Below are 25,889 nucleotides of genomic sequence, written 5' to 3' on the forward strand. Positions count from 1 at the left end.
CACTCGTGTTATCCAGTATATTACTGCATAGTTATGACCTAACTGTCCTAAATTTCCTGCTAATGTTGCAAGTATGATGGTTCTCAGAGTGTGAGCTGCTTGTCCTTGTACATTCATGTAACAAAATATTTTTGAGAAGGAAAAGGTTAGCATTCTTTAGGTCCTTAAAATGATCCTAGTTAATCAAACACAAATAAAAAACAGCTGAACTTTGTTTTGGTGTTTAGTGTTTCTATTTATTGTGACAGCTAAGGTAGTTACAGGGTGTATTTAAGAACTAGGTCTGCATAATGTTATAATTCAGATTTCATTTCAAGGTGTATGGTAAACTTCATACTTCTGGTTCTTCTTACTGAAAAACATTAAAGTATAAACTAAACCACTTGTTTGTGGATTCAGATTTCCTGCTATGAATGTTGCATTGTGTTCTAGATTTCATTTGTTTAATGCAAATTTTTTTTTTTTTTTAGGTCAAATATACGACCGGACTATGCGGACACAAGCTTTCACGAGTTCAAAATGCACACCTTCAGTCGTGTGACATCTTGCAAAGTCTGCCAGATGCTTCTAAGGTAAGATTGTAAAGGTTTTCATGAAGTCATACCTAGTGTTTCTTGTTGTATAAGCAAGTTTTTGTGCTCAAATTTCCAAATATTCGCAGGAGTGCTGTTAAAAGCTAAAAACATGCAGATGCTCCTCATTTGTCAGAGGATGGCTTTATCATGATTCGTATGGAAGAGTAAATGGCAACCATTTTGTACAGCTTTGACTGCAATGGCTGTTCCAGAGTCCATTGCTGTAGACCCCCAGACACAAGGACAGATAGAACAGTCTGTCAGAAAATCAAATGATGATGTTGCTCGTACGTCTTTGCTATGGGGGGTTGCTTTGTGGGACAGAAAATAACTGTGAGGCATTAACAGGCATTTCTGAACCAGATACGTAGACAAATCGAAGATAGATGTTGCAAAGCTAGGTAAGAAATGGTAGCAGACAACTGATGCATTCACAAACATGGATTTATGAGGCCAACAAGCTAAGAAACTCCATGTATTCTGCCTTTTTCCTTTTATGCAAATATAAAAACTTTTATAAATGCTTTTATATTTGTAGTTTCTCATTCATTTTTTGATGTACCTTTTAGGAGCTAATTTTTTTTTTTTTTGTGTGTGTGTAAAGATGACATGTCCAGTGGTGTAAAGGAATATATTGACCCCAAATTTCATAGTGTTAAGTTGCAGATGCAAAATTTTTTGAAACTTTAGCCAGTTCAAGTGCTCGTAACTGGTTGCCCAGACAAGTTGTGGATACCCCATCCCTGGAAGTGTTCAAGGCCAGGTTGGATGGGGCTTTGAGGATCCCAGTCTAGTGGAAAGTGTCCTTGCCCCAAGGCAGGAGTTGGAACTAGATAATCTTTAAGGTCCCTTCGAACCCAAACCTTTCTATGATTCCATGTTACATATTGTTGACATTGCAAAAAATACAGCCACAGCATTTTAGTAAGGGCATTTGAGTATGGGTAGTGCTTTTGTTAAGCACAGGCATGGAATAAAATAACCAGGTATGTTCCTCCCTGTCATAGATTTTTTTGCTTTAGCAGCCTTTTTTCTGAGCAGTTGGACTGACCTGGATTTTCAAAGATTTTTTTTTTTTTCTCTGAACAATGAGGTCTAAGTGGCTATCAGAAATGGTGCAGGCATTCTAAACTTAAAGACAGGAGGGCTAATTTCTGAATTTGAAGCAGTACAGTTGAGTTATTGTGTCTGTGACTGCACTAACTGCTGTTGCTGAGAAACAACTCTCTTGCATTCAGGACACAGCCCACGTGATGCTGTGTTGTTCTCCATGCACAGTACTCGAAGATAGCTTGGGAATCCCCAAGTGCTGCCTTGTGGTACCTAGATATTTACAGGAATTGGCAACTCTGAACATTAACTGAAGGGTACCACAATATCTATTTTTAAAAAAATGAACAAATTTAAAGTCAAGAATGTTTGCAATGTAGCCTATAAACTCTTTAATGCTTAAATATATATTCAAACTCACAACTCTCTTGAAATGGATCTCATTTGCCGTGGTGCCGAGGCAAATCCCTGTTGAGATGAAACAAAGTGTAGATCTACAGTAGGATAGATGCATAATGATACAATTTTAAGTGTACTGTTCCAAGGTTCCTTTGGGTTAAATTGAAATGGAGATTGTAATACTACTAGTAGTCCCAAAGAACTATCTGCTTGTAACTTTTTAGTAGTGACAAAAAGCAGATGAGCTGCTTGTTTGTCAGTTGTCACTTTTTCTCAAGCCTTTAAGGACTATCATTATGCAGAAGAGCAAATGACTTCTAATACCTTCTGCCATGTCTCTTATGTCCTTTGTGTGTGGAATTTGTCACCTCTAATGTATCACTACTTTATTTTATTTTACAGGGGAACATTTTATCAAGGCTATTTATGTTCTAAGTGTGGAGCTGGAGCACACAAAGAATGTTTAGGAAGACTAGACAATTGTGGCAGGGCTAATTTAGGTGGTAAGTCATTTTTATTGTTAGAATACCATTTTTAATTAGGACATAAAACTTGCTAGATATAATTAAGGTTTAATTTACTTCTAATTCGTGTTTATTGTAACATGCATGCTTGTGAAACTTCCATTTATAAGCACAATTAGAATTGCATCTACGATTCATAGGGATTTTTATTGCTACTAAATTAAAATGTTCAAAAGCAGGGGAGAACTGTTACAGGTCAAACCCAATTTCTTTGTCAGTGTTGTATACAACAAGGAATTGCTCTCGTTTCAATTGTAGTCTGCTCATATGTAACACCTACTGTACAGGACATCATCTATCATCCTTGTGGTTCTCCCTTTATGTCTATGTCAATTTTCATATTTTCCTCTCAGCTCCTGAAGCTGTATGTGTTGCCTCAGCTTCTTCTTTCATCTCTTCAGTTTCCATGGTTTCTGTCCACTCACAATATTCACAAAAAATGTGATTGATGGCTCTCTACTTCCCACATCTAAGGACTACTTTTTTTTTTTTTTTCTTCTTTTAATCGATTCCCATGCTCTGTGAGTTTCTTCCCTGACCACTGTCACTTCGCACTTCCCCTGTTATTCTACTCTTTGGACCTTCAGGGTTCTTTTGACTTCAGTTATCATTTGACCTGTCAAATGACTCAAAAAATTTGACATCTTCCCTTTCTGTTCAGTATTGTACCTGTAGATCTTTCTGACATCTTCTGGATCTCCTCCTGCTAATGCTAAATGTTAGCCCTCATCATTGACCACTCCTTCCCTTCCCTGGACCTCTGCGTTTGGTGGCAGTGAGTTTGTTACACTATAGACATCTAGTCATGTAATTGTAGTGCTATTTTTGATTCTTCCCTCTGTCCAGGCTCTTAACTATTCTTTCTTCTATCCAGAGATTATTTTGAATTGCTTTTTTTTGATTGTGTTTTAAAGAGAATTCAGTTTTGTATATGCTGGGGAAGTTTTTAGTTATTTGTCCTCACTTCTCCTAAAACATGCACCTTGCATTCCACAATTATTTCATAATTGTGAAGCTTCTCATGTCTCACTTCACATAAGCTGCTGCAACCCCTTCTATTGGGTTATTTTTTTTTTTTGTTATTAGTATCTACAGTCTTTGCAAAATGCTGTTGCAGAGATAATCTTTTTCCCACTGCCTGGATTACACGATGACTTCATCCACTGCTCTTTACTAGAGGTGCTTCTTCAAGATTTTGACTGTGGCTTGTTGTTCCTTTCAACATTGTATAAGCCTGTTTCTGTCTTTGTCCCTGTTTGCATTACTTCCTGACTTTTACTTGGTTTTTTGCTCACGGTGCTATTTACCTGCGTCATTCTTTCATGAAATCAACAGGAGGGCAGGTATTGACTTTGCTGCAGTTGGTGAACTTCTTTTTTTCTCAGCTGCATTTCTGTATTGGAGATCTTCTTTACTATCCTTCAAGTTTGGACTCTTTAAAAATAATCTTTTGTAAATCTGAAAATCCTTACAGAAATGACAGTATTTGTGATTGAGATGGTTATTGGAACATAGGTTTTTCACAGAACTTCGTACAGATACTCTGAAGGCAATAAATATATAAAACTATTTAAAAATTAAATCTTTTAAAGCAATTACATTTAAATTAATAGAGTGGAAAAACAAACACATATTGTTCTTCACCTGAGAACTGTCTTCTGTGGTATAAATCACTCCTAATTCTACATTTTTCCTTTGCCTTGCACCTTCCTTTTTAATCACTTGTGTGGTTTTTATTTTAATTGGATAGCTGGCACCCCAGGGGGCAGGAGCTTGTCTTTCTATTCCACTGTAAATATCTGTGGACACATATGGTGCAACATCTATCAGGTCTAGGTAATAAAAGGTCTGATATCTTGCAATATTCCTGTATACTTAAGCAATGCTGTGTACTTGATAGAACAAAACAACAACAACAAAATCACATTTCTGCTTCTTTGTAAGTGGAATAAATTATAATTTAAAAAATTTAAAGGAGCAGAATGTTATTTTGGATTTTAATTTAAACCATCTTCCTGCTATTTGTAAATTGGTAGTGCTCTGCAGTTGGAAGCAACTGGTTTAAGATACTGTTTTGTGTTACGTGTTTTGCTTACATCCAGGTGTTCTGCTCTCAGTCCTCTCTTCGAACTTCACTTTCTCTTCTCAGTCTATTTTTTCTTCTATTCAAAGTCTCCCAGATTCCTGTAACTCTAGTACAAGACAGGAGAGTTGTGTATCTTCTACCTGCTCATGGGCAGAAGGACAGGAGGCTTTCCTTACAGCCTGCTCTGAGATCGTAGCTGCAAAAATGAACTCTAAATTGCAGCTCTTGCCATAACTTCCCTCTTGCTTTATCAATCAGTGAGGATGGAGAGGACAAAGGGCTTTGCTTACTTGGCTGAAAATGTGTCATCCCTCCACCTGATAGAGGGACTTTGGCCAGTGAGTAGGAAGGAAAATCCTCAGATTTTTCCATACTGTTTTCTACTTTTACTCTTTATTTGCCTTTTGAAAGAAAGAAGTGTTGATTGAGAAATGCTGCCCATTCACAATATGCACTGAGTAAGGCAACGTTTTAGGAGGAGCTTTACCATTTCCTGCTTCCCTACGTGGCCAAGAAAGGAAAGGGACAATTCCGACTCTCTGAAATATTGGTTAGTGCAACTTGAGAAGGAATTGTTTTCCAGCCATGCTGAGAAATGAGGTCTCCCCTAAGTTACCTGCTATGCCTGCTAAGTTATGAAATGTTACTAAAGTAATGCAGACATACAGACATCATGTAAAATTCAGTATTTTCACTGTACTTTGTGGAAAAAGGAGGCTCTACATGCAAAAAATTTTAACATGGTTTTAATTCTGAGTGTTTTTCTTTTGAAATATTCAGAGAAATTTATTTATGATAAATGTACTTTTCTTTAGCACTGTCATTTGCTGCTTCTCTGAGAAATTAGCAAAGGTGACCTGAGAGTGCTATTAGATAAGAAACTATGGAGCACAGCTGGAAGGCTTGCAGCAAAATGCCTGGAACACTTATTGTATTGCTGTATTTGGATTTTTTTTTTTCTTTTTGTTTGTTTGTTTCTAAGGGACTATTTCAGCCTCTTTCACGGGGTTTAATAGACATGAAACACAACCCTCCCTTTGGGAAACTGGAGATCATTATTTCCCAGTCAGGTGTTACTAGTTATGACCACAAACATGAAATATATGTGTATGTGTAGATATATGTGTTTGCTGTTGAATCTGGTGTTCCGTCATTCAGCCAATGCCATTCCAGATGCTTCACAGCAAAGTGCAAATCCTCTGTGTGGTAGACAATGCCTGGGAATGATGTTCCTTGCTTGATTCTGTTACATTTTCTATCTTTTTTGGTGTTTAAAGAGTTTTTGCATCTTGTTAATGCTTTTGCATACATCTTTCCTGTTTAGAAGTATGTAACTCAATTTTAGAAATGTTAGAACAGTGAGTTCTCTATGCAGCATGTGACCTCGGGTTTTTGTGAGAAGAGTCAATAGAAGTCTTGACTGACTGCTTCTCTATGATAAATTATTTTATAACGTCTCATGACCTCTTAATAGTATACTCTCTGAACTCAATAGTTTTTTTTTTTCGCTATCTTTTCATAAGTGGAATTTTTTCTGTGCTTCAAATAATTTCCATTCCCATTTTGTAGCCCTCTTCTATTTCTAGAGGTCTATTTGAAAAGAGGTGATCAGAGTTCAAAACACTGCAATGGGAATATACCATTAGGTTTCTCAAAGGCATTTGAGTTTTTCTCAGCATTTTCTGGTTTTGTACAGTTTGAGATTGTTTTCATTATAGACCACCAAGCAGATGTTTTTTGCTACCCTTTCTGAAATGATGCTTAGAACCTCCCTGAGTGGATTAAATCTTTTTATATTTCATTCCGAGACTCAGTTTGTGAAAATTCAAAAGAGAGACATCCAAAGACAGATAAAACCTTTTGAATGACAAAATTAAGTGTCAGATGTAGATGATACACTTACGAGAGAAACATAGACGAAATCTGAAGATAAATTGCTGTGTTCTCATGCTATGCCTTATACACAAACGTATTCCTGTTCTTCAGATGTTTTGCTTCAAAGAAGACCAGTTCAGCAGACTGTAGAAATTGTAGTGATAAAAGATAAAAGTGCAGAGTTAATTAATTGAATTAATAAATAGAACAAAATGTCTGCATTTAGCTCTTGGATTTTCTTAGTTGCTGTTCCTACCCTTGTTGCTGTAAATCAGCAGTGCTAGTTGAAGTCTTCTGTGTTTGTTTCTGTCATTATTGATTTAAAGTGGGTTCCCCTCCCCCCCCTTAAATATTGTCCTGTACGTACTCAAGTAGTCCTCTCCATTTTCATGTATTTTACTTTTCTCTCTATGACTTCATCTTTCTGTGAGTTGAAATCCTCCATGTCCCCCCTTTTTTTCATCTAACGTTCTGATGAACTCCTTTGAGTCTGATTGCACAGTTTTAAACACAAGACATTATGAAATCCTTAAACACGAGGATTTTAAAATGGACACACATATTTCTCTGACATGCCATTTATAAGGACACATGTGGTGTTCTTTTCTCTGGTGGCTGATGAGGAGGTCTCCTTTCTCTTGCTGCCTCTTCTGGCTTCTCAGCTGCATTCCTGTCTCTTATTTCATGGCACAGGACAATATCACTTAACTGGTGATGCTTTTCCACTAGTTGGAAGGGTTAATATTTGGGAATGGTTAAGAGTGGGGCCTTTAGTAAGTAAGCACAAGTAAGACACATCTTTAGTAGACAAAAGGAGAAGCTGTATCCCACTTCTATTGTACAGGTTCCCTCAGAGGCTTCAGGACTGATAACAGAGTCACTCTGCACAGAACATAGTGCAGAACTCCAGTCTGTTTCCTAGTCTAAACCAGGAGAATTAATTTCTATTTTCAGACTGGAATTTTTCCAAGTCCATCCAATTATATTGAATTAAGTATTCTCAGGCAACTGTTGGCTTGTTCTACAGACTATTGAATATTTCAATTAGGGAAACCTCCTATAACAGTTCTAGAATCTGAAAATGTTTTGAATATTTTAAATATAGTGCCAAACCCACAAAATTTTCTTTTTTGTATCACTTTTCCCAGGGAGTGTTAGAGACATGTCTTATCAGGTCATAAATGGATTAGAAAAACATGAACAAGTAATTTTTGTAGTAAATTTTAGTGAACTTATGTATGATTTCTCTCTTGTTCAGATAATTCCATTTGAAAAATGGTGGAAAAAAAAAACTAGGTGGAAAAGAAGTTTATTCCACTGTGTGATTAACTTGAAAGAACATGTTGCCATATGAATGGGTTAAGTTTATAGTTGCTTTCATGTGGTAATGTATATGCCCAATAATATAGTCCATGCTGTTTATGCAATAATTGCTTGCTACAGCACATTAGAGATTATTCATGAAAACCGTGTGGTCTTGACAGCTAAAAAGAAACCAGCTTTCACTGTTTACATTTTTGCTGACTTGATCAATAGTTGCAAAGTTGCTGGCTCTCCTCCAAGCCTTCCATGTCAAGTGAATTGACAAGTAAGTGCTCAAATCATAGAACGTTCATTGGAGTTATACCACTTCTTTAGAAACTGCAGCAAAGGTTGAACTGTACTGTTTAACTAATGATTCTTGCTCAACCTGAACAAAAACCACTTAGGGGGCTTGATATTTTTCAGGGTCCTACACTGTAATATGTCTGGGTCACATTTCTAATTTTGTTCTGATTATGCAATGACTGGCTAAATGACTGAAAAGAAAAAGGTAATCCCACCGCTCCTTATAAGTGACTTACGTTGTAGTTTCTGCGTTTTAAATATTTTGAGCTTTCTTTTAAAATGGAGAGGTGAGTAGTTTATTACATATCCTTTTTGTTTACTCTCCATGTAGTTAACATGTAAATCAGCAGCACTGTTGCATCCCAGAGGAGCATTTTGTTCCCATTTTCTGATCTACCCTCCCTTACTTACTGAGACCAACTGCTGCTCTTCTTGCTTCTGTAGTAAAATATAATTATCAAAATGTGACCCAGTGGTAACATGACCTCAGTGAATAAACAAAAAAACCCCCAAAACTGTGCAGAGCTATGACACTGAAGTAGCTGGCTGTCAGAACTGAGGGCTCACTCAATAATGTAATTGGCATATTGGTGATGAGCAGGAACTTGAATTCAAGTTGTCATGTGTAAAATATCTGCTGGTGGATATGCACAGACATTACATTTTTTTTCTAAAAATAGAAATAAGGGGTTTCTTGCTTTTGTACTTGTGTAGTGTTTGAGGAAAAAAGGTGTTTTGTGAGGAAACAATTCAATACAGAATTCAATACAGAATATTCTGAAATGTGAGAGTATTAAAACTGTAATGAAATAAGACAAGAGTAAGTCTTATTTTTGAATGGACTTTTATGTGGAAATAGAGATACTGGATATTTTTTCAATTAAGTGTTAATAGTGAAGCCATAAATGGTGTTTTGGTCCAACAGTGTTGGTTCTCTTTTTAATCGAAGTCTCCCACCTCCCTTTTAATGAAACTTATTTTACGTGACCTATCAGGAGTATTTATTACCTTCCTATATAGTGAATTCTTGAATCCAGTTATTCAGTTATTTAATGGTTATCACAGAGTTTCCTAATTTTTTATTATGAGAAGTGTGGGATGTTCTGATCGGATGCTTTGATCAGATGCAACTCATTCATCTAACTGGGTTTGCGATATTTCCTGGAGATACAAATAATATTCAACAGCGACCTTTAAAAATCAGATTAATTCATTCCCACTGGAGGATAGAATGACATTTCCATTTTAACTTTTTGATAATAGATCTACTAAAATAAACATAGACCTTTTTTTTTCTTAAAGGAAAAAAAGGCAAAAAGAAAATAAACTCCCTGAGTCTGGATTTGAAGTTTTGGCCTCCTTTGCAAGTCCTTACCTATTTAACTTCTCTTCATTTGAAGTAATTCGTAATGCTGAGATCAAACATTCAAAAAAAGGTGGTTTTATTCATATTTTGGCAAAAATTCTGAAAGGCATATCAAATTGTGAAATACCAAAATTGTATTGCATTTCAGCAGCACTTTGGCAACTAATTCCCTCAGACTCCTAAGAAAATCTCAGTAGACTACCAGCATCGCCTCCTTTGGGCGGGATTATCTTTCTTCTCTTTGCTCACTATAAAAATGCAAATTAATACCTTTGGAAAGGTTATAATCATAAAAGTGTTTTCTGTGGATGACAAGATGAGGTGTCTTTGGCGTACTGTGAGAGGGGAAGTGGTGAGTGAAGGTGTACGTGAGAAGAGCTCTGCCTGCCCGGCCCAGCGTCCCCAGCTGGCGTGCTTGGTCTGGGCATGCCTTATCATCTTTGCATAAAGTGCTAGAAAGCCAGAGATTTTGTTTTCCCACACTTTACTGTTTAATGTAACCTTTTCTTAGCAGAACAAAATGTACTTGCAGTTATTATTTGTTTTACTATGAATGTGCCTTCCTGTTTAGAAGACATTACAGTAGAAGTTTTCAAATGTGATGAAGTTACATAAAGACCAGGCATGTGCAGTTTGGGCTTTGCCTCAGCAGCGTGTGTAGTGCTAGAGAGTGCACACAGGTAAATACAGCTGTGTGCACTTTGCTAACACACCGAACCAAAATCCAGAGTACACCCAAATACCTGTTATCAGATCAGACATTCAAAGACACGTAAAAGAGATATCCCCATTTGTGTCTTTTGTATGTGTGGTGGTGTGTGTGTGCTGAATTGTTAGTCTTCATGCAGTCTTTCTGATCTCCTAAAGGGTTTTATTTGTTTCATAATTTTGAAATAGTACCGTAAAATTTGTAGTTAAAAAAGCAAATAATGACTTCAGTCTATGATACGCTAGTGCAATGCTGAATTGAACTTAATGAAATACAGAACACTTGGAAGCTAAAGGTGTATATATATATATATGTGTATATCTCCTGATACACGTTGCCATACTCTGAAAATACAGAGACCAAGAAAAGGTGTGAAATCGACTTTCAACGAAGAGCTGTAGCTTTGAATTCCCAACGAGTCAGTGTTTACCAAGTGTTTCTGAAATGTTCAGAAAGTTTCCAAGGTGCAGTGTCTGATCCTGCCGTGCTGCTGGAGCGTGCCCTGCAGCCAGAGCCTGCCCAGGGCCGGCAGCGCCAATGAGCGTGCTGGGGTTTGCACAACAGGACCTGGCGCGGCCCCGGGCACTGGGGCGCTGCAGGTATCAGGTAGCAAAGGGAAGGCAGCAGCATTTTCTGTTTGCTTTAATGCCACGCAGTGCAGGCTGAGATTGCTGTAGAAAAGGTGTACAGTTTGCAGTTGCCAATAATGCCAATTTTTACTTATGTTTCAGAACACGGAAACGTGAAACATGAGGTAAGGATTTTTTTTCCTTTGCATGCGGTGTTTGTCTTGTTGGATATAAGAGTTCTTTATTACTTTGTGCACGTGCTGTTGGAAAAGATATGTTTTTCTTCTGGGTTTAGCAACAGATTTATTTCGAGTGCTGTAAGAGTTGTCTAAGCAACAAGGTATTCATGATTAAGAATCAATGTCTTCTGTTTAAAATGTGAGTTAAACTTGCAGAGATATGACTTAGTGCTGAAAGCACTGGAAGGGGCGGAGATTTTTTTTTATAAGCTACAGGTAAGAAAACATACATTGCTTCACAACTGACGGTTAGATCCTTACTGTTCCTAGACAAAATCTGGCAGTAGAGTTAAAAGTATTCTTTTTTTTTTCTGCCTCACCAGACAGAGAGGGTGATGAAAGATTGGCAGGGAAGTGTTTGCCTCTTCATCCGAAAAGACTGTAGATGCAGAGGTATCCTATGGTTATGGATTTTATGTAATCTAGAGAGAATGTTAAAATGGGACCCAAACAGAGGTGCTGTGATTCACATAGGTACCTTGCCATTGGCCAAGAAGGCTGCAAGCCTACCCTGGGTTATTTACTGGCCATCTCCTGGTTTCTTTCCACTGACATATGGGAGGGCACACTGTGACCCCAGATGGTGGTGGTGGGCAGTCAGAGCAGCTCTGCATGCTCTAGTGAGCTTCTGAGCTCAGGGTTTCAGGTGGGCTCTAGCATCTGGAGGTCTACAGGGGAATTGAGTTTGGGGGAGCTCTGACTGGGAATTGGAGTGTACTGGCACAGCCTTGCCTCTGCCCAGGCACTGCTGCCTGCCTGCTCTCACTGTGCCCTCACTGTGCCCTGGCCAAGTGCTGCCCAGCCTTTTAATCTCTGCCTGGAAGGATCCACTAAGGGCACTCTCAAATATGGGAGTCACAGCGTGATCCATTTTCCTGATGCTTTCCCAGTCCTGCAGCTGATAAGCACGACTGGGGAGCTGTGAACAGGTCACGTACTGGGCCTCGTGGGCAAGGCTGCCAGGCTCTATAAAGCTACTGTGGTGAACATTAGAATTGATCTAAAACATCAGGGTTGCTTTTGTTTTTGCCAAGACTCTTAAATGCCTGCTTTAGTTATCTCTGTGCAGAAGGAAACTTGAGCATGGATGGAGAACTGTCATTTTAGAAACCATGGATTTATATTTCATACCAGTAATGTAAAGAATCTGCTGGTACTGCAATATGTTTAAGGGTATTGAGCAACTTTTCATATAACTCAAGAACAATTTCCTTAAAACTGTTTTCCATCTGATCCTGTAGTGTATATGACTTAGGTTCTCATAGAGTCACTGTATTGCTTGCATTTCAGTTAAGCATTTCTTCATCTCCCTTTGGACTTTCTTTGCCCAATCCTGCCCCTTTTCCTCCCTTCTACTCACCACTCCGCATCAATCCATATCAGCAATACAGCTTCTACCTATAAAAACCAATGTAGGATATAATTGAGCATTTTATTTTGAGTACTATTGCCTCCACTGTGGCAGCAGTTTTAAATTTTTCTTCTTTCCACTACACATGAAACAAAACTTGCATCCTTTCTTTAATTAGAGATGTGTGATACAGAGAGAATATGTCCAAGGACCCAAGAGTTTGAAAACTGTTTTCAAACCGAGCTTTGCATTTTGCTTGCTTGCTACAGGGCTTGGTAATTTGGTTATGCCTCAGGTTACTGCTTTCTGGCTTGCCTTGGTGTGTGTCCTGCATCAGCTTATATCAACTGCGAGTAAATCAGAGCAACCTAATTGTTCCCTTTGTTATGCAACATGCTTTTCTCTGCTTGGTTTGATTAAAAAATAAATAAATGCATGAGCCATCATGCAAGTTACCAGTTAAAACAAGCTTGCCAAAGCAGATCAGTAGTTCAAGATATGTTATTTCACATTGAAATTTCCAGGGATCCATATTAAGTGTCTTAGGGTATAAAATGGGGAAAAAAAAATTGAAATAACCTGAGTCTTGTCAGGGAGTTTCTGATTTCACACAACTCTGGTTTTTTCAATTTAAAAGAGAGAGACACGTTACTAAATGCATTTAAGTACTTGCCCAAAAAATAAGAAAATTAAGTATTCCATAGGGAATTCTAGCTAGCTTCAGTATAAAGTAGAAATAGTCAAAATCTCTACTTTATTAAAAAACACAACTGGCTTTGGTGGACATTATCTGGGGCAGATAACGCCAAACTGCATGTTTTTCCCTTATCCTGTTCAAAAATTATTAAAAACCACATTTGTTAATGTTACTACAAAACGATGTAGGAACAAACCCATGGACTGAGAATCTTTTGAGCCTAGTGTCAGAAAAAATGGGATATATGAGAAAACTGTGTACATTACTAAGAATATTTTTCAAAGTGTGATCTTTCTACAAGATAAAGATAATTGTGTTGGTGGTTTGGGGAAATAACTTAAGAAAACTAGCTTTGCCTAGTAGATTGTGGGAATGAAAGAAGTGCAATGTGCCTACATGAAAACATGTTTATTCATATCCTTGATTCGTACTTTTGCTCTGCAGAAACGAACAAATGGAATTAGAAGAAGCTCTAGACACGTGGACCCAGGTTTGTGTCATGACTTTTTAATATTTAAACATTAAATAAAAAGAGCGAGAAACCTCTAAATCACTTGTTCAAGTTGCATTATGAACGCTTGTTGTGATGTTCACAGTGTTCAGAACTTTATTGCTGAAGTCATCGAGGTCTAAAGTGATTGCTCTGTTTGAGATTTCAAAGATAAGGTCAGCTGGTTGAACTCTAATTGTTTTTCCCTTTTTTTTTTTTTTTTTTTTTTAAGAAGAGCTTTGGTTCTATTTGAGCAACAAAATGCCTCTGGGCTTTCAGTTAACATGACCCACCCTACTGTACTCTGAAGGTTTAAAAAAAATAACTAAGAGATGAAAAGCAGATGGTTGCTTTTGCAACTTAGGTTCTGTTTCTCCAAGTTGTGGGTATTCTCAGCTCTTGACTGTGATGGTGTGCAGGGCTTAACTGTGTGAGTTGCTTTTCTGAAATGCATAAACCAATTGCAGTTTTATGTTGAATTTCAAGGTGATTTTGTTCTTCCTGTTAGTTTATAGTAGATACTTTTGTGGAATCATGGCAGCAGCAGCCCTTAAGAAAATTAAATGCATGCTTATAGACTATATACTCCAGTGGGTGAACATTTCCTCTGGAGACCCATTATGTGTCTGTGTAAAATACTCAATGGTTTTCAGTGTAACTGTGTGATATTTCTAGTGTCATTTTTTTTTACCGTAATTACATTTCTGTCCTTTATGTTTCTTGTATAGTTTAATTACTGGAGATTTGTTATGCAGATTATTTGGAATAAAACTAAGCTGTGGATTATTAAGTATTTCTAGATGTGGACACATGAGAATAGTTGGAGTTAAACCTTAAATAGGATGGCAACTCTGTACACCACATTACAGCCAGGCAGAGCTAAGTACTTTTCAAAAAGTAGGAATGCTGGTTGTGCCACTAGCATTGCAGCTGCTTTGGCTCTGAAAGTCTCAGTGTTGTAACTGTGAAGCAGACCACACCTTTCTTACTCACGTACCTTTGACATGTTTTGGAACACGTATCGTCACTTTGCTCCCTCTAGCAAAGTAAACCTGCTTCGTGATTCTATAAATTGTTTTGTGTGTTGTGACATAAACACCCTGTAACTCTGAAAATTAATACAGTCAGATGGGAAAACATCAAGAATAGGAATTAAATCACACAGAAGAGGATGAGAAGACTTCTTCCAAGTGTTTACTAACAAGACTGAGTTCTTCCCGTTCAGTGGTGTATGTTACAGTGAAGTGTGTAATGTGGGCTTGCAGAATAGTCCTTTAAGGTCTGGATCTTTAAACACAGCTGTCTTATGTAGAATACTAGAAGGTGAACTAATTCAGCTTCGAGGATCTTTTGGGTATATACTGGTAGTTTTACTTGCTGTTAAAGTCTGAGAGAAGTATTTACATGACCTTTATATACAAGGATACTTTAAAATTAGTTTTTATTGAAGACTAAGTACCACTGAAATTACAAAAAATAATTGAATTAATAGGTGTTTAAAAGCTGTATGTAACCAATGCCTAAAATATGGTTCTGCTTCTACACCCCTCCTTCCCCGGTCCTTTTACCTACACAGAACAGTTCTGTGAGTTGTTGGGGTAGTCTTATTGCGTGAAGTTCTCGGTGCCCATAATATTTTTGAAAGCCAATAGAATTGCAGAACATTTGCATGATGTTCAGGTCCCTTTATTAGAGACATTGTTGCAGAGGACTTCTTACAGAATTGCTTCTGACATTGCAAATATTTTAAATAAATAATAATGAGAAATACATTATACTGCCAGTTTTCAAATGAAATGAGCTTTTTGATTTGCATTGTGTCAGTATAGGCATTGTGTGACCTGCTGTAACTTGGTGGAGATGGCTTTTAAAGATGTGAATGTCTTTGCTAACCATTCGGCATCTATTTTGCATAATCTAAGTACTACTACTCGTCAGATTGTGCATTGCCCTGAGACAGAAGATGCTATCCAGAGGGCAGCACTTTGTAAGAGATCAGTTATTTCAGGCATACATTACTGCATTGATCCCAAGAGCTTTTCCAGAACACTGGCACATAAATTTGCTTTGTTTTTAGGAGATTTAGTATGCTTCTGCTTCCAATGTTGCATGTTATGGTGCTGAAGCAAGGGTACTAGTTTAGGAAGCAGATGTTTGCTGTGAATCAATGACCAGCACCTGCAGTGTCTAAGTATTGATGGGAATTTGATATCACCAGTAAAGACAATTATTTTGAGTTTCAACTTGTCAACATCACGTTCTGTCATATCTATCTTCGGCTATTCTAGTGAAGAATAATGAATGCAGGAGGCATAATGCAGTCAGGCTGATGTGTTGTGCTTCTCTTTTTATTCATGTAAGAGTCAAATTCAACTTTTGCTGACACAGCTTAGCCCAGAATGAAAAGTTATTTAAATTTGATAAGAAGTAGTGCAAGTTGGAAGATGGTCTAAACAAAACAATGTGAGGATACTGAATTGAAATATCTCTTGTCTTCTGCTCGTAAAGCTCACTGAGGAAGAAATCTATCTAGCTGAAGTACCCTAAAAGTGATGAGTTTATTTATGGCTTTTTAATTTGTTTGCTTTGAAGTTGGGTTGAAAGTTTTGACAGTGACAGTTTGCTCCCTGAGATTTTCCTTGTGCTGAATAAGAAAGAAAGGTGGAAGGCAAAATGATTAATGGATGATGAGGCAGAGAAATTCCTGGGAAACGAAAACAGTCATGAGAAAAACATGTGCAGATACTGTTCAAAAAGAGATGTGTGCAGAAACTGTACAAGAGAAGAACAAATTGGAAATCATCAGAAAATATGACCCTGTCTTTATGCTGTGCATAAAGGCTATCCTGTCAGCCTGGAGTCCAGTTGCAGAGAGCCTCCTGAATTGCTTCATCCATTAAGTTTTAGTGGGACAGGTTTTAAATAATGTTTCTTTGGATTAAGAAGCAGATAATAAAGACATTGACAGAATGAACCAGTTAATACATATACAGCTATAGAGCCAGGAAAAAGTTGGTGTACAGCTTGCATTTGACTATAGACCAACATGATTCTGCATAAATGCATTTGAGAAGTGATCAGACTGGTGTCAGTTTTTATGTAGAATGGGCATGTGGAGTGATAATTATATGACATTTTATTCTTGTGTAGGGAATGTCATGAAAACTTTTATGCATGTGTTTAATTTTAAGCATGTGATTTGCACTATTGCGTTAAATGACAAATGAACCATTCCTATGTATATTCATAAGCATAAATTCTTATTGTGTGAATTCTTGAGAAGAACGATGCAGTCTGACCACTGTTTTTAATAGAAATAATTTTGTATGTATTTTAATAGGAGTAAAAATTACTGTCTGTCTCAACTGTTGAAATAGTACAGTGCATGTTTGCTGTCTTTTTTTTTTTTCCTCTCCTTCTCCAGTACAAAGACTGTAAATATGAGAGATTCACAGCCTGGTGTTGTTTTTAAAACTGGTTTTACCCTAAACACTTCTGCTAATATAAGCATTGGAACTTTAATCTCTAGAAGTGTGAAAAAGTGAGAAAGTATATTTCGTATCAGAAGGATAAACTTGGTAAAAATAGAACACTAGAAGCCTTATAGTCAAGATTCATTGCAGATTAAACTCAAATCTGATCTGTGAAAGACCGTTGCTGAGCATGTTCTGACTTCTTAAATAGCTGATTTCTTTATAAGCATGGATTAAAGATTAGAAAAGCTTAGTTCTGAACTGAGAGACAAAACCGACATGTTTTTTCTCTTCACAGAAAGTAAAATATTGTCTGCCTTTTTGAGGATGGAGGTGCACATAGTACTAGCAAGTAATGTATGCAGTGCAATGGCTTGGGCAAATGTATTTTTCAGCCCAGGAATTCAAAGTCCAAATACTGATTTTAGGAAGTAGTATTTGGAATTCTGGTTGGTGTCTGGTCCATACTTGCTTTGTGAAGCAATCCTCTAATATTGGTTTTAAACAGATGGTAAAAAAAAGGATCTGAAGAGAGTAACTGGGTTTATGGCCTGAAGTATACACCTTAAACAAACAACAAAGAAAAATCTCTGCATGGAGAAGTACAATACTGGAGATATATTTATTTCACTAGATATAGTGGCTATAAGCTACCGTGTGCTTCATATTTTGTTGAAATTGGATTTTTGAGTCTTTTAACTTGGTTGTGTCATTGTTATATGCATGTGATTACTAAGCAGTGAAGAAATAGGTGTTTGTGTAGTCTGGTAATGTTTGCATCTTGTTTTCACAGTAAAAATTAGAGGATAGTGTCATATTGGCAGTTTAAATTTCCTTTTCAGGTAAGAATATTAGACTGTGAGATGTTTCAGCAAATTCTGACACAGTGTGTGCTGTGATATGCAAGTCTAACTCTGATTTCCATTTCATTGCCACTCTAACCATATGCCCAGTCAAAAGCAAAATCTGACTCAAATTCAAATGGTGGGATATCCCAACCTGCAGATAATTTTTTGCCAAGCATTCACTTGTTGTAGATAAAACTACTCTCTTTAACGGCGGATTTGAAGCATGTCTCTAATTTTTTTATTTTATTGAACTATGCAGGCAAGTCTTTAGTAGTCCTGATTGACTGTTTTCTTTCAGCCAGTATAGGGAATACCCAATTTCATGGGTGAGCAAAGATAACCTTCTGCAACATGAAGCCCAGTGCTGAAAACAGGCATTCAGGAATTTAATTCTCCATTTTGACTGTCTTTTTTATATCCCTTTGTTTTAGTTTTTGCAATTTCTTATTACAGATAAAAATGCAGCCCATGGCTTAAGAAATGAGTCAGAGAGAAATTACTATTTTAGAGACTTGAAGGAACTCAAAACATCTACTACTCTTGGAAGTAAAGTGTGTCTAATAATTAACAACCATAACAAAATGTATATGGTTTTGCATATTTTTCCTAGAAATAATTTTGTATTGTTTGTGGAGCATTAGATTTGCTAAATAGCTGAAGACTCCTCTACACAGTAATGTTTAAAGCTACAGAACTGAAAATGAGCTTTGGTTGTACATATGTGACACATGTTTAGCTTTTGTGTAGGTTTTATTCCACTTTGGATATTTTTTCCTTCTCTCCACACCATCTTAATGCTTTGTTCGAGGTACCTATAAAGAACACAGTGCATGTCTCCAGGAATCTTCGTGGCCCAGGTGAATTGCGGGTAAGAACTAGTTTACCAGGGCAGCTGGGAGCACTCGTGCTGCAAAAGGATCACTCCTGGGCAGGACAGAGACGATGCTGCTCACTGACATGCTGTGTGACTCTGAAGGTTCTGGAGTCCTTCAAAGGACTTTGATTGCAGCTCTAACCTGACCGTCTCTTAGTGTTGATAGACATGTTTTAACATGTTTTACATCATGTGGCTTGGTGGGATGGTGTTGGTGTTTGAGACCAGAGTCAGTGAATTTGTGGTCACCGCATTCTTGTGAGCAGTTAATGGGGCAGCTTCTCCCAGGTGGACCCCAGCAACAGGGAATTCAGAGAGACACTGAATTGTGACCTAATTTGTGAGATCAAATTAATTTCTCTCACATACTTATTAACAATACATATTACATTCAAGATATTTGCCTTTTTTTTTTTTTTTTTTACACTACAGTGCTGATGCCATGTGCTTCACAAAATAATGAATTCGTCTCTGTTGCGATACAAGAAAGAACATGTCTAATGTTTTGCACCAAGAAATTTTCCACTAATGCATTTCTGGAAGGCAGAGCACAGTTTTGTCTTCCAATGAAGCATTTCAAATGCAGTTTAATGATTTTTATTTGGGTTGTTTTATTTTAAATTAAAATCATTTTTACATTCCTGTTGGGGAGAGGTATTTTGAAAGGTGCCTGTCCCCTTGGCATTGCAGCAGTGAGCTAACATTCAGAGAACATAGCCTTTAGCCTTTTCTTTTAATTAAACATCAGAAGACCCAGATGCCAAAGGGTGAAATGTATTTATTTTGTCGAACTCTTTCATCCTTGTCTGGTTGGATTGCAAGATCAGTTTGTAGTTGAGTAGTTTAAAGTCTTTTGTCTTATTGAATGTGTTTTTGGGACTGTGTCTGTATCTTGAGCAATTAACATTTTATTTTGCTCTTAGAGAAATAATGGTGTTTAATACGTGCTCAGCCATGTATTAGCATATATTTTTTTAAGCTGAGGTGGGTTAAAAATACTTCTGTATCTCTCTTTCTGTATGAAAACATTCTCAACTTTAATTGTTCTAAGCAAAACATCACTGCTTACAGATAGTTGCAAGGGAGTTGGCAGGCAGGAAAAAAAAAGATTAAATAGAAGGGGACAAAATGGGCATACGGGTATCATCAATAAACCAAAAAAAATACACTGTTTTGTTTTTTGAACACGCACAAAAATAGTACAGTAGTATTAAAAAAAAAAAAGACAAAGGCACGTGCAAAAGTTATATGGCCCAAAGTTGCCTTTACTTACCATGGCAAGTAGAAGGGAATTGCATAGTATTTTACTAAAGTTCATTGAGACTTAGAAATCTCTTATTCATCTTCAAGAGGAGTATTGCATTTACCCTTCTATTTTCCTATCTGAATATAATCCTCAGGGTGCTGTCATTCTCAGAAGGCAAAACAAAGATAATAAGGCAATGAATGATTAAAAATAGTCAAAAGTTACTGAATTTTAACACTACTCTAAAGCATATGGTTTCTTTTTTTGTGGCTCACTCATTTAACTAAATCAGTATTTGATCGCTACTTCAAAGTAATTCTCACACAAAGAATTTGGGAAACATTGTAGAACTGAAAGCAGCCATCCCACGGGAGAAAAAAGACTGCTGAAAATTCACACAAGAGAAGCTCCCAGAACTGCCTCTGCCTTCTGCCTGAGGAAGGTTTTAAAACTTGGTAGAAGGGGGCCAGGGGCAAGAGCCTGAGAAACCGATGCTGCTTTTCAGGAGAGCTTTTAATATGCTCAAACCACTTGGAGATTTCCCAGAGAAGAGAACAATGGGGCTGAGTGAGGCTGCAGGCCAAGCTAGCTCTGGAACCCTTCAACAGTAGCCAGTTAAATGACTGCTGAGGATAGAATATGGGGTAGGATGGCGTGATACTTCCCACCGTACCTTGGAGTTTTGTTTCTGAGCTATTAGTTCTTCTTCCACTTATTTTTATTACCACTTTTTGAACCAGTCTGAAATCTTGGCGTTCACGACATCCTTTAACTGTCTCTTTCATAATTAGTTGTGTGAATAAAACATGTCTTTTTGTTTGCTCTAAACCTGCTGCCTATTGCTTTGACACCTGTACTTTTTTAAATTGAGAAAATTAATAATAAATGAAGAAATAATGAGTACTTTTTCTCTGGTCACTGTTGTGCCACTCATGAGTTGTCTCTGTCATACCCCTCCAGTCACATCTCCTCTAGCCTGAAGAGCCATTATCTGCTTAATTCTTTGGATACAGAAGCTTTTCTGTATGTCTGACCCTCCTGTTTACTTGTTTGCATCCTTCTGGATCCAAGAGTCATCAGTCTTCCTAGTTTTGTTTGCTCCAAGAAATTTCTTAGCATTGGTACACAGCAAAATGAGGTTATGATATAAAAGAACAGATTGTAAAGGGTACTTAGCAATTACTCTCAGATCTTTTGTCTGTATGATGGTAGCTGTTTTACAATCCATAATCATGTATGAATATTCAATCCATATGTTATTTAAGTTAAATCTTTCATGAAGGTACGACCAAATGGCTTCCAAACATTCTTGGAAGCCAGAGTTATTCTCTGATTTTGAATCCTGTTGTTCATGAAATCTTCCTTCAGTCCTTGCAAGTAGTGTTCTTTTTAAAGAAATTATTTTGCACCTTCTACAAGACTTAATCCCCTCTTATTCCTCTTTCAATAATGCTCACTAATTTTTTCAATAAGGAAGGTCCAAGCAGAGATTCCTTTGGGTGACCCTTTTGTACACCACCTTCTATTTGAAAAAATACTGTTTCTACCATTTATTTCTTGTTCTTTTGCTGTTTATTTATCTGGGGTGGAGCTTTGCCTCTTATATCATATAAACTGGAAGAGAGCCTCATAGTGAGTCCAGTTAAAATTATTTTGTTAATCTGCATTAATATATAATCGTGTCCATGAGGCTCATGACCTGCTTCATAGACTCTAAACTGTGCCCCTGACTTCCTTTAAAAAGTATTTGCAGCCTTTACGTTGTTTATCCATACACTTGCAAATTCTGTTCCTATAGTAGGCTTTACCAGTCTGCCTTGTACAAATGTCAGATATTTGTGTTGGAACATCTACTGATTATAACTGAGTTGCTTGAGAACGTTGCCTTCACACCTTGGTATTGAGACTGTTCTAAGAAATAACTTGCAGATCGTAATTAACAATTCAGCCCTGGTATTCTTGAATTTACTTAGTATTTTCAAGTTGTGACAGTATAAAAATTAATCTGATGGAGTTTTCAGTAGAATCAATCCATTCAGCTCAGTCATTTTAACCCTTAGATGTGGTCTATTCATGAAAAAAAGGTAAAGTACCTTTATAAGGGATTCACAGAAAACACTTGGAGTTCAGCCCTCATTGCTGCTCTTGCTGACCTGCAGATAAATAGATGTGTTCAGTCTTGCACTTCTCATAACTTGCATTTCTTAGGCTTCAGTATATAACAGGGAATTAAAAAGTAACTTCATTATCTGATGTCTTGCAAACGTGCCTCAGTCCATTAACCTTAGAGGTTATTCTTTAACCAGCCTGTTTGGAACAGGACACGTGGGAGAGCAGAGACCATGAGGCACTGCCTTTTAGTTCAGACAGTAAAGCAGCATGTTTACTGTTCTTGGACTTTTCTTTAATTGGGTTTAATGGTAACAAATAGCGTGAAATACGATACAACGAAAGCTGCATGTATGGATCACAGCTTTCCTTCCAGAATAACATCATAGTCCTGGCAGTAGCAGTCTTTCTGCAACTGGCAGGGATCATTTTAGGACCGTGGAATTCGCTTAATGCTAGCAGGTTCTCTACAAATTTTTTTCCTTTATTTTACTTCTGTAAGACCCTACAGGTTCCTTTCTGTAAGGCCCTATAATTTTCACCCTCCCATTTTTTTGCTTGATTGCTGGTTTTTATTATTCGACCATTTCTGGTGGTATTGATTTAAATGCTGTAATTGTGTGTCGCTCTGCACATGGCTCTGGCATTTGGGAAACACTGAATGATCAACTAAGCTCCAAGAGGTGATGCTGGGATTTAAGTGTGCTTTCTTTGTTAGGGCAGTATTTTTGGGCGAAAGAACCAAGTCTGGGTGTTCTGCTGGTGTCAGTTTGATCTCAGGTGATTCTTTGATGTAACTACAGGCTGTTGCCACAAGGTGTGGTGTTTTCTCCCACCCAGGTGTTCCCTCACTGCCTTTCTTTTGTATCTAATGATCATCCGGTCACAGGCTGAGTAACTTCGATGAGATAATGGCAAACCGGTCATGGGAGGCAGCAGTGGCAGCACTGATGGGGAAATAAGTGATTTTCCTTCTGACTGGGCTACTGGACAGCTCAGTCCTGAGGCTGCACAGTTAGTGGGGTGTGACAGAATATACTCATCTAGAGTTAGACGAGACCCATCTACTCTATTGCTTTCAGGTATGGTTTATGTCTTTACAAATTTCACAGTTTTCTGGAGTATATAATCCACATTTAGACTGGAACAGACCATAGGAGGAGAACCTTCACTAGTGTGAGGACGAATATATGAGTGTTTCCCTGAAAGGAAGGGAAATTTAAAAAAAATTAAGAGAAAGTGTGATTATGGCAGCGCTGACATCTTGACAGGGGACTAAACTCGACTCCCATCTTTATTGCCTATGATAATTTACTGATAACATCTTGATTTTTGCAGCAAAGATCAAGGCATCTTGGGTGATTTTATTGTATGTTTTCATTTTTGTCTTTGAAACAACACACTTTTACTGCTTATTTATTTTGATATGACCCATCCTCAAGTTAAGGTCTTATTTAAATGTAGGCATAGAAAACTAAGCTATTTAAATTTTTTAACTTTTAAAAATTTATGCTAAAAACAGAAAATATTTTTCTTTGATATAAAGGCAGCTTGCAGAAACTTGAGTGCATCAGAAGAGTATGTAATTTTTTTTTATACTAGTCATGCTAGAAGAGAAAGGGTAACTTGTAAATGAAGACAGTGAAAACAGATATGTAAGACAGATACATTTTTATACTCAGTGGATATTTAAATCATAGTCCGAATGCCTTTGTCTAGGTAGGTGTGCTGATTGAGGCTAGGGATACTACAGATTCACGGCAAAGCTGGAGGTATCATGAAATATGATGCATTTTGGATTTCCTAGAATTTATTTTTATAGATTGCCAGTGTTTTAAGTGTGCAAAGAATGCAGCGTAATAACAAAATCCCAGGTATATACTATTTGGAGATAAACAATTTTAACTGCATTGTGGTGGTAACAGTGGAATATGTACTCAAGCTTTTTATTTTTATAACACAAATATTTCATAATAAGGCAAGTTTTATTCTCTTTTCCCAAAGAGAATAAGTTATTTACTGTAGCCTATAGAGACCAGAAATAAGTAGGCATATTTTTTTAAAAGCAGATTTGTTTTAGCCAATGCAACGGTGTCTTTTTATTGCTTAGTATAATGCCGTAATTCTTGGCACATTTGTCTACTGATGCTTGCATGCAAAGAAGGTCTGTAAGGCCTGATATTTTTTTTGCATGTATGTTAAGGACTATCGGTTAAGAAGTAAGAGGTATCTGCTATAACCAGGGTAGAGGCCAAAGTAAAGAAAAATTGCTTGAAGAGTAAGATCACAAGAGTGTATAACTTGAAAAGCTGAAGGATTATGAAGGTTTACGAAGAGGGTGCGTGCAGGCAAAATTATTTGTCATGTGCTGGAACCTGCCTGCTCTGCCAGTCATCACCCACTTCCCCTTCGTGTTATGTAATAACTTAAAATGCCTCTCTTGCCAGAGAATTTAATTCTTGTAAGTAACAGAAATGGAAACAGGCCTTTCATCTTAGAGGCAGATGCTATTACTCAATACTGAGCACAAAAGAAATTGCATGAAGGATAATTTGATTTTCATTTTTGCAATGCTTGATGAATAAAATGTCAGCACGTTTGCAGCAATGCATGTTTTTAAATTTGATACTTGTGAAAGATTCTAGGTGGTATAGGTGTTTTCACGGGTTATTTGTTTTTAAAATTATTCAGTCTGTGAATTCTCAACAACAGAAAAAATACTTATGTCCTGCACAAGATTCATGACAGTATTAAATTCAGTTTCCAAAGTGGGGTTCCTGTTCTCAAGTTTTTTTCTCTTACTGCTTGCTGCAGAGTCATCCCGTGGCAGGTAGAAATCAGTCTTAAAAATACAGCTCAAAATAATTACTTCTGTGGAATAATGGAATTCTACCTTCCCAGATTTGTCCCTGTTTTTAGGAGACTTCTGCTGCACGTAATCTACTGTCTGGACACACCTTCATAACTCCCCTGTAGTATCTGCCCAGTGCAAGTTATCTCCTCAGGGCAGGTACATGTTTGAACAAATACATGTATTAGAACGCCATGCCTGTCTATGGCATTACATTAAAAGATGTGATAATTAACAGTGGTTAATTTTCATGCTGTGTGCTTTTATAAAAAGCAGCACCGCATGTACCACACTTTTTAATTCATATACCAAAACTCCATTTTACTTAATTTTAAAGAAAATAAATGAAGCTTCTTAGTTTTGAGACATGATGATTTACCTCCTAGACTGGATTGAAATGATGAGATTTCATTACTTTGTCAAAACAAATGAAAACTCTGTTTTTGAACCTGGTTATTCTTTATTGTTTATTCACATAAAGCATTTAGTGCTCAACCATTTCTAATGTTTGTTTAAAGTGCTGAGCCTCTTTTCAATCTAGGCAATTCCAAAATCCCTTACTCTTACAAGAATAGCTGCCTGTGTCACTTCAGGTAAGGACTAGTTGCCTGAATAAACATTTGAAGTTAAAATAGTAAAAAACACAAGAGCTTGTCCTTAACACTTGTTTGGAGGAAAGCATGCTGTGAAAGGGAAACCAAGGTCTGTCAGTGAAATAAAAATAGTTTTCACTCTTAATTAATCACAAAAAGTATGTAGCTATGACCATTATGAAGTCAGTGACTTTCTAAGGTCTCTTCCACTTTCTTTCAGTGCAGTCCTGGAGTGTGCTCTCTTTTGTGAAAGTGCCTGGGTTTGAGTATGAATACTGCCACGTGATGCTGGAATTGCATACAAAATTTCTGTTATTTTAACCATACTTTCTTGCACTGGCAATCCACAGTTAACAA

At 37.1% G+C, this 25,889-nt stretch overlaps 1 protein-coding gene across 2 annotated transcripts in view; it reads left to right on the forward strand.

The window, feature by feature from the left end:
• Positions 1 to 25,889, forward strand: part of VAV3 (vav guanine nucleotide exchange factor 3) — a 154,862-nt gene that overhangs the window by 90,764 nt on the left and 38,209 nt on the right. For both annotated transcript variants that reach the window (XM_027880454.1, XM_027880455.1), the window contains exons 16-19: positions 471 to 572; positions 2,427 to 2,527; positions 10,924 to 10,946; positions 13,493 to 13,538. In XM_027880454.1, the coding sequence (XP_027736255.1) occupies positions 471 to 572; positions 2,427 to 2,527; positions 10,924 to 10,946; positions 13,493 to 13,538 (272 nt within the window). The remainder of the gene's footprint in view (positions 1 to 470; positions 573 to 2,426; positions 2,528 to 10,923; positions 10,947 to 13,492; positions 13,539 to 25,889) is intronic.

The sequence above is a fragment of the Empidonax traillii genome, unplaced genomic scaffold (assembly GCF_003031625.1).
Source record: "Empidonax traillii isolate 1590-97213 ecotype Southwest subspecies unplaced genomic scaffold, ASM303162v1 scaffold69:size3087049, whole genome shotgun sequence".
Taxonomy (NCBI): Eukaryota; Metazoa; Chordata; class Aves; order Passeriformes; family Tyrannidae; genus Empidonax; species Empidonax traillii.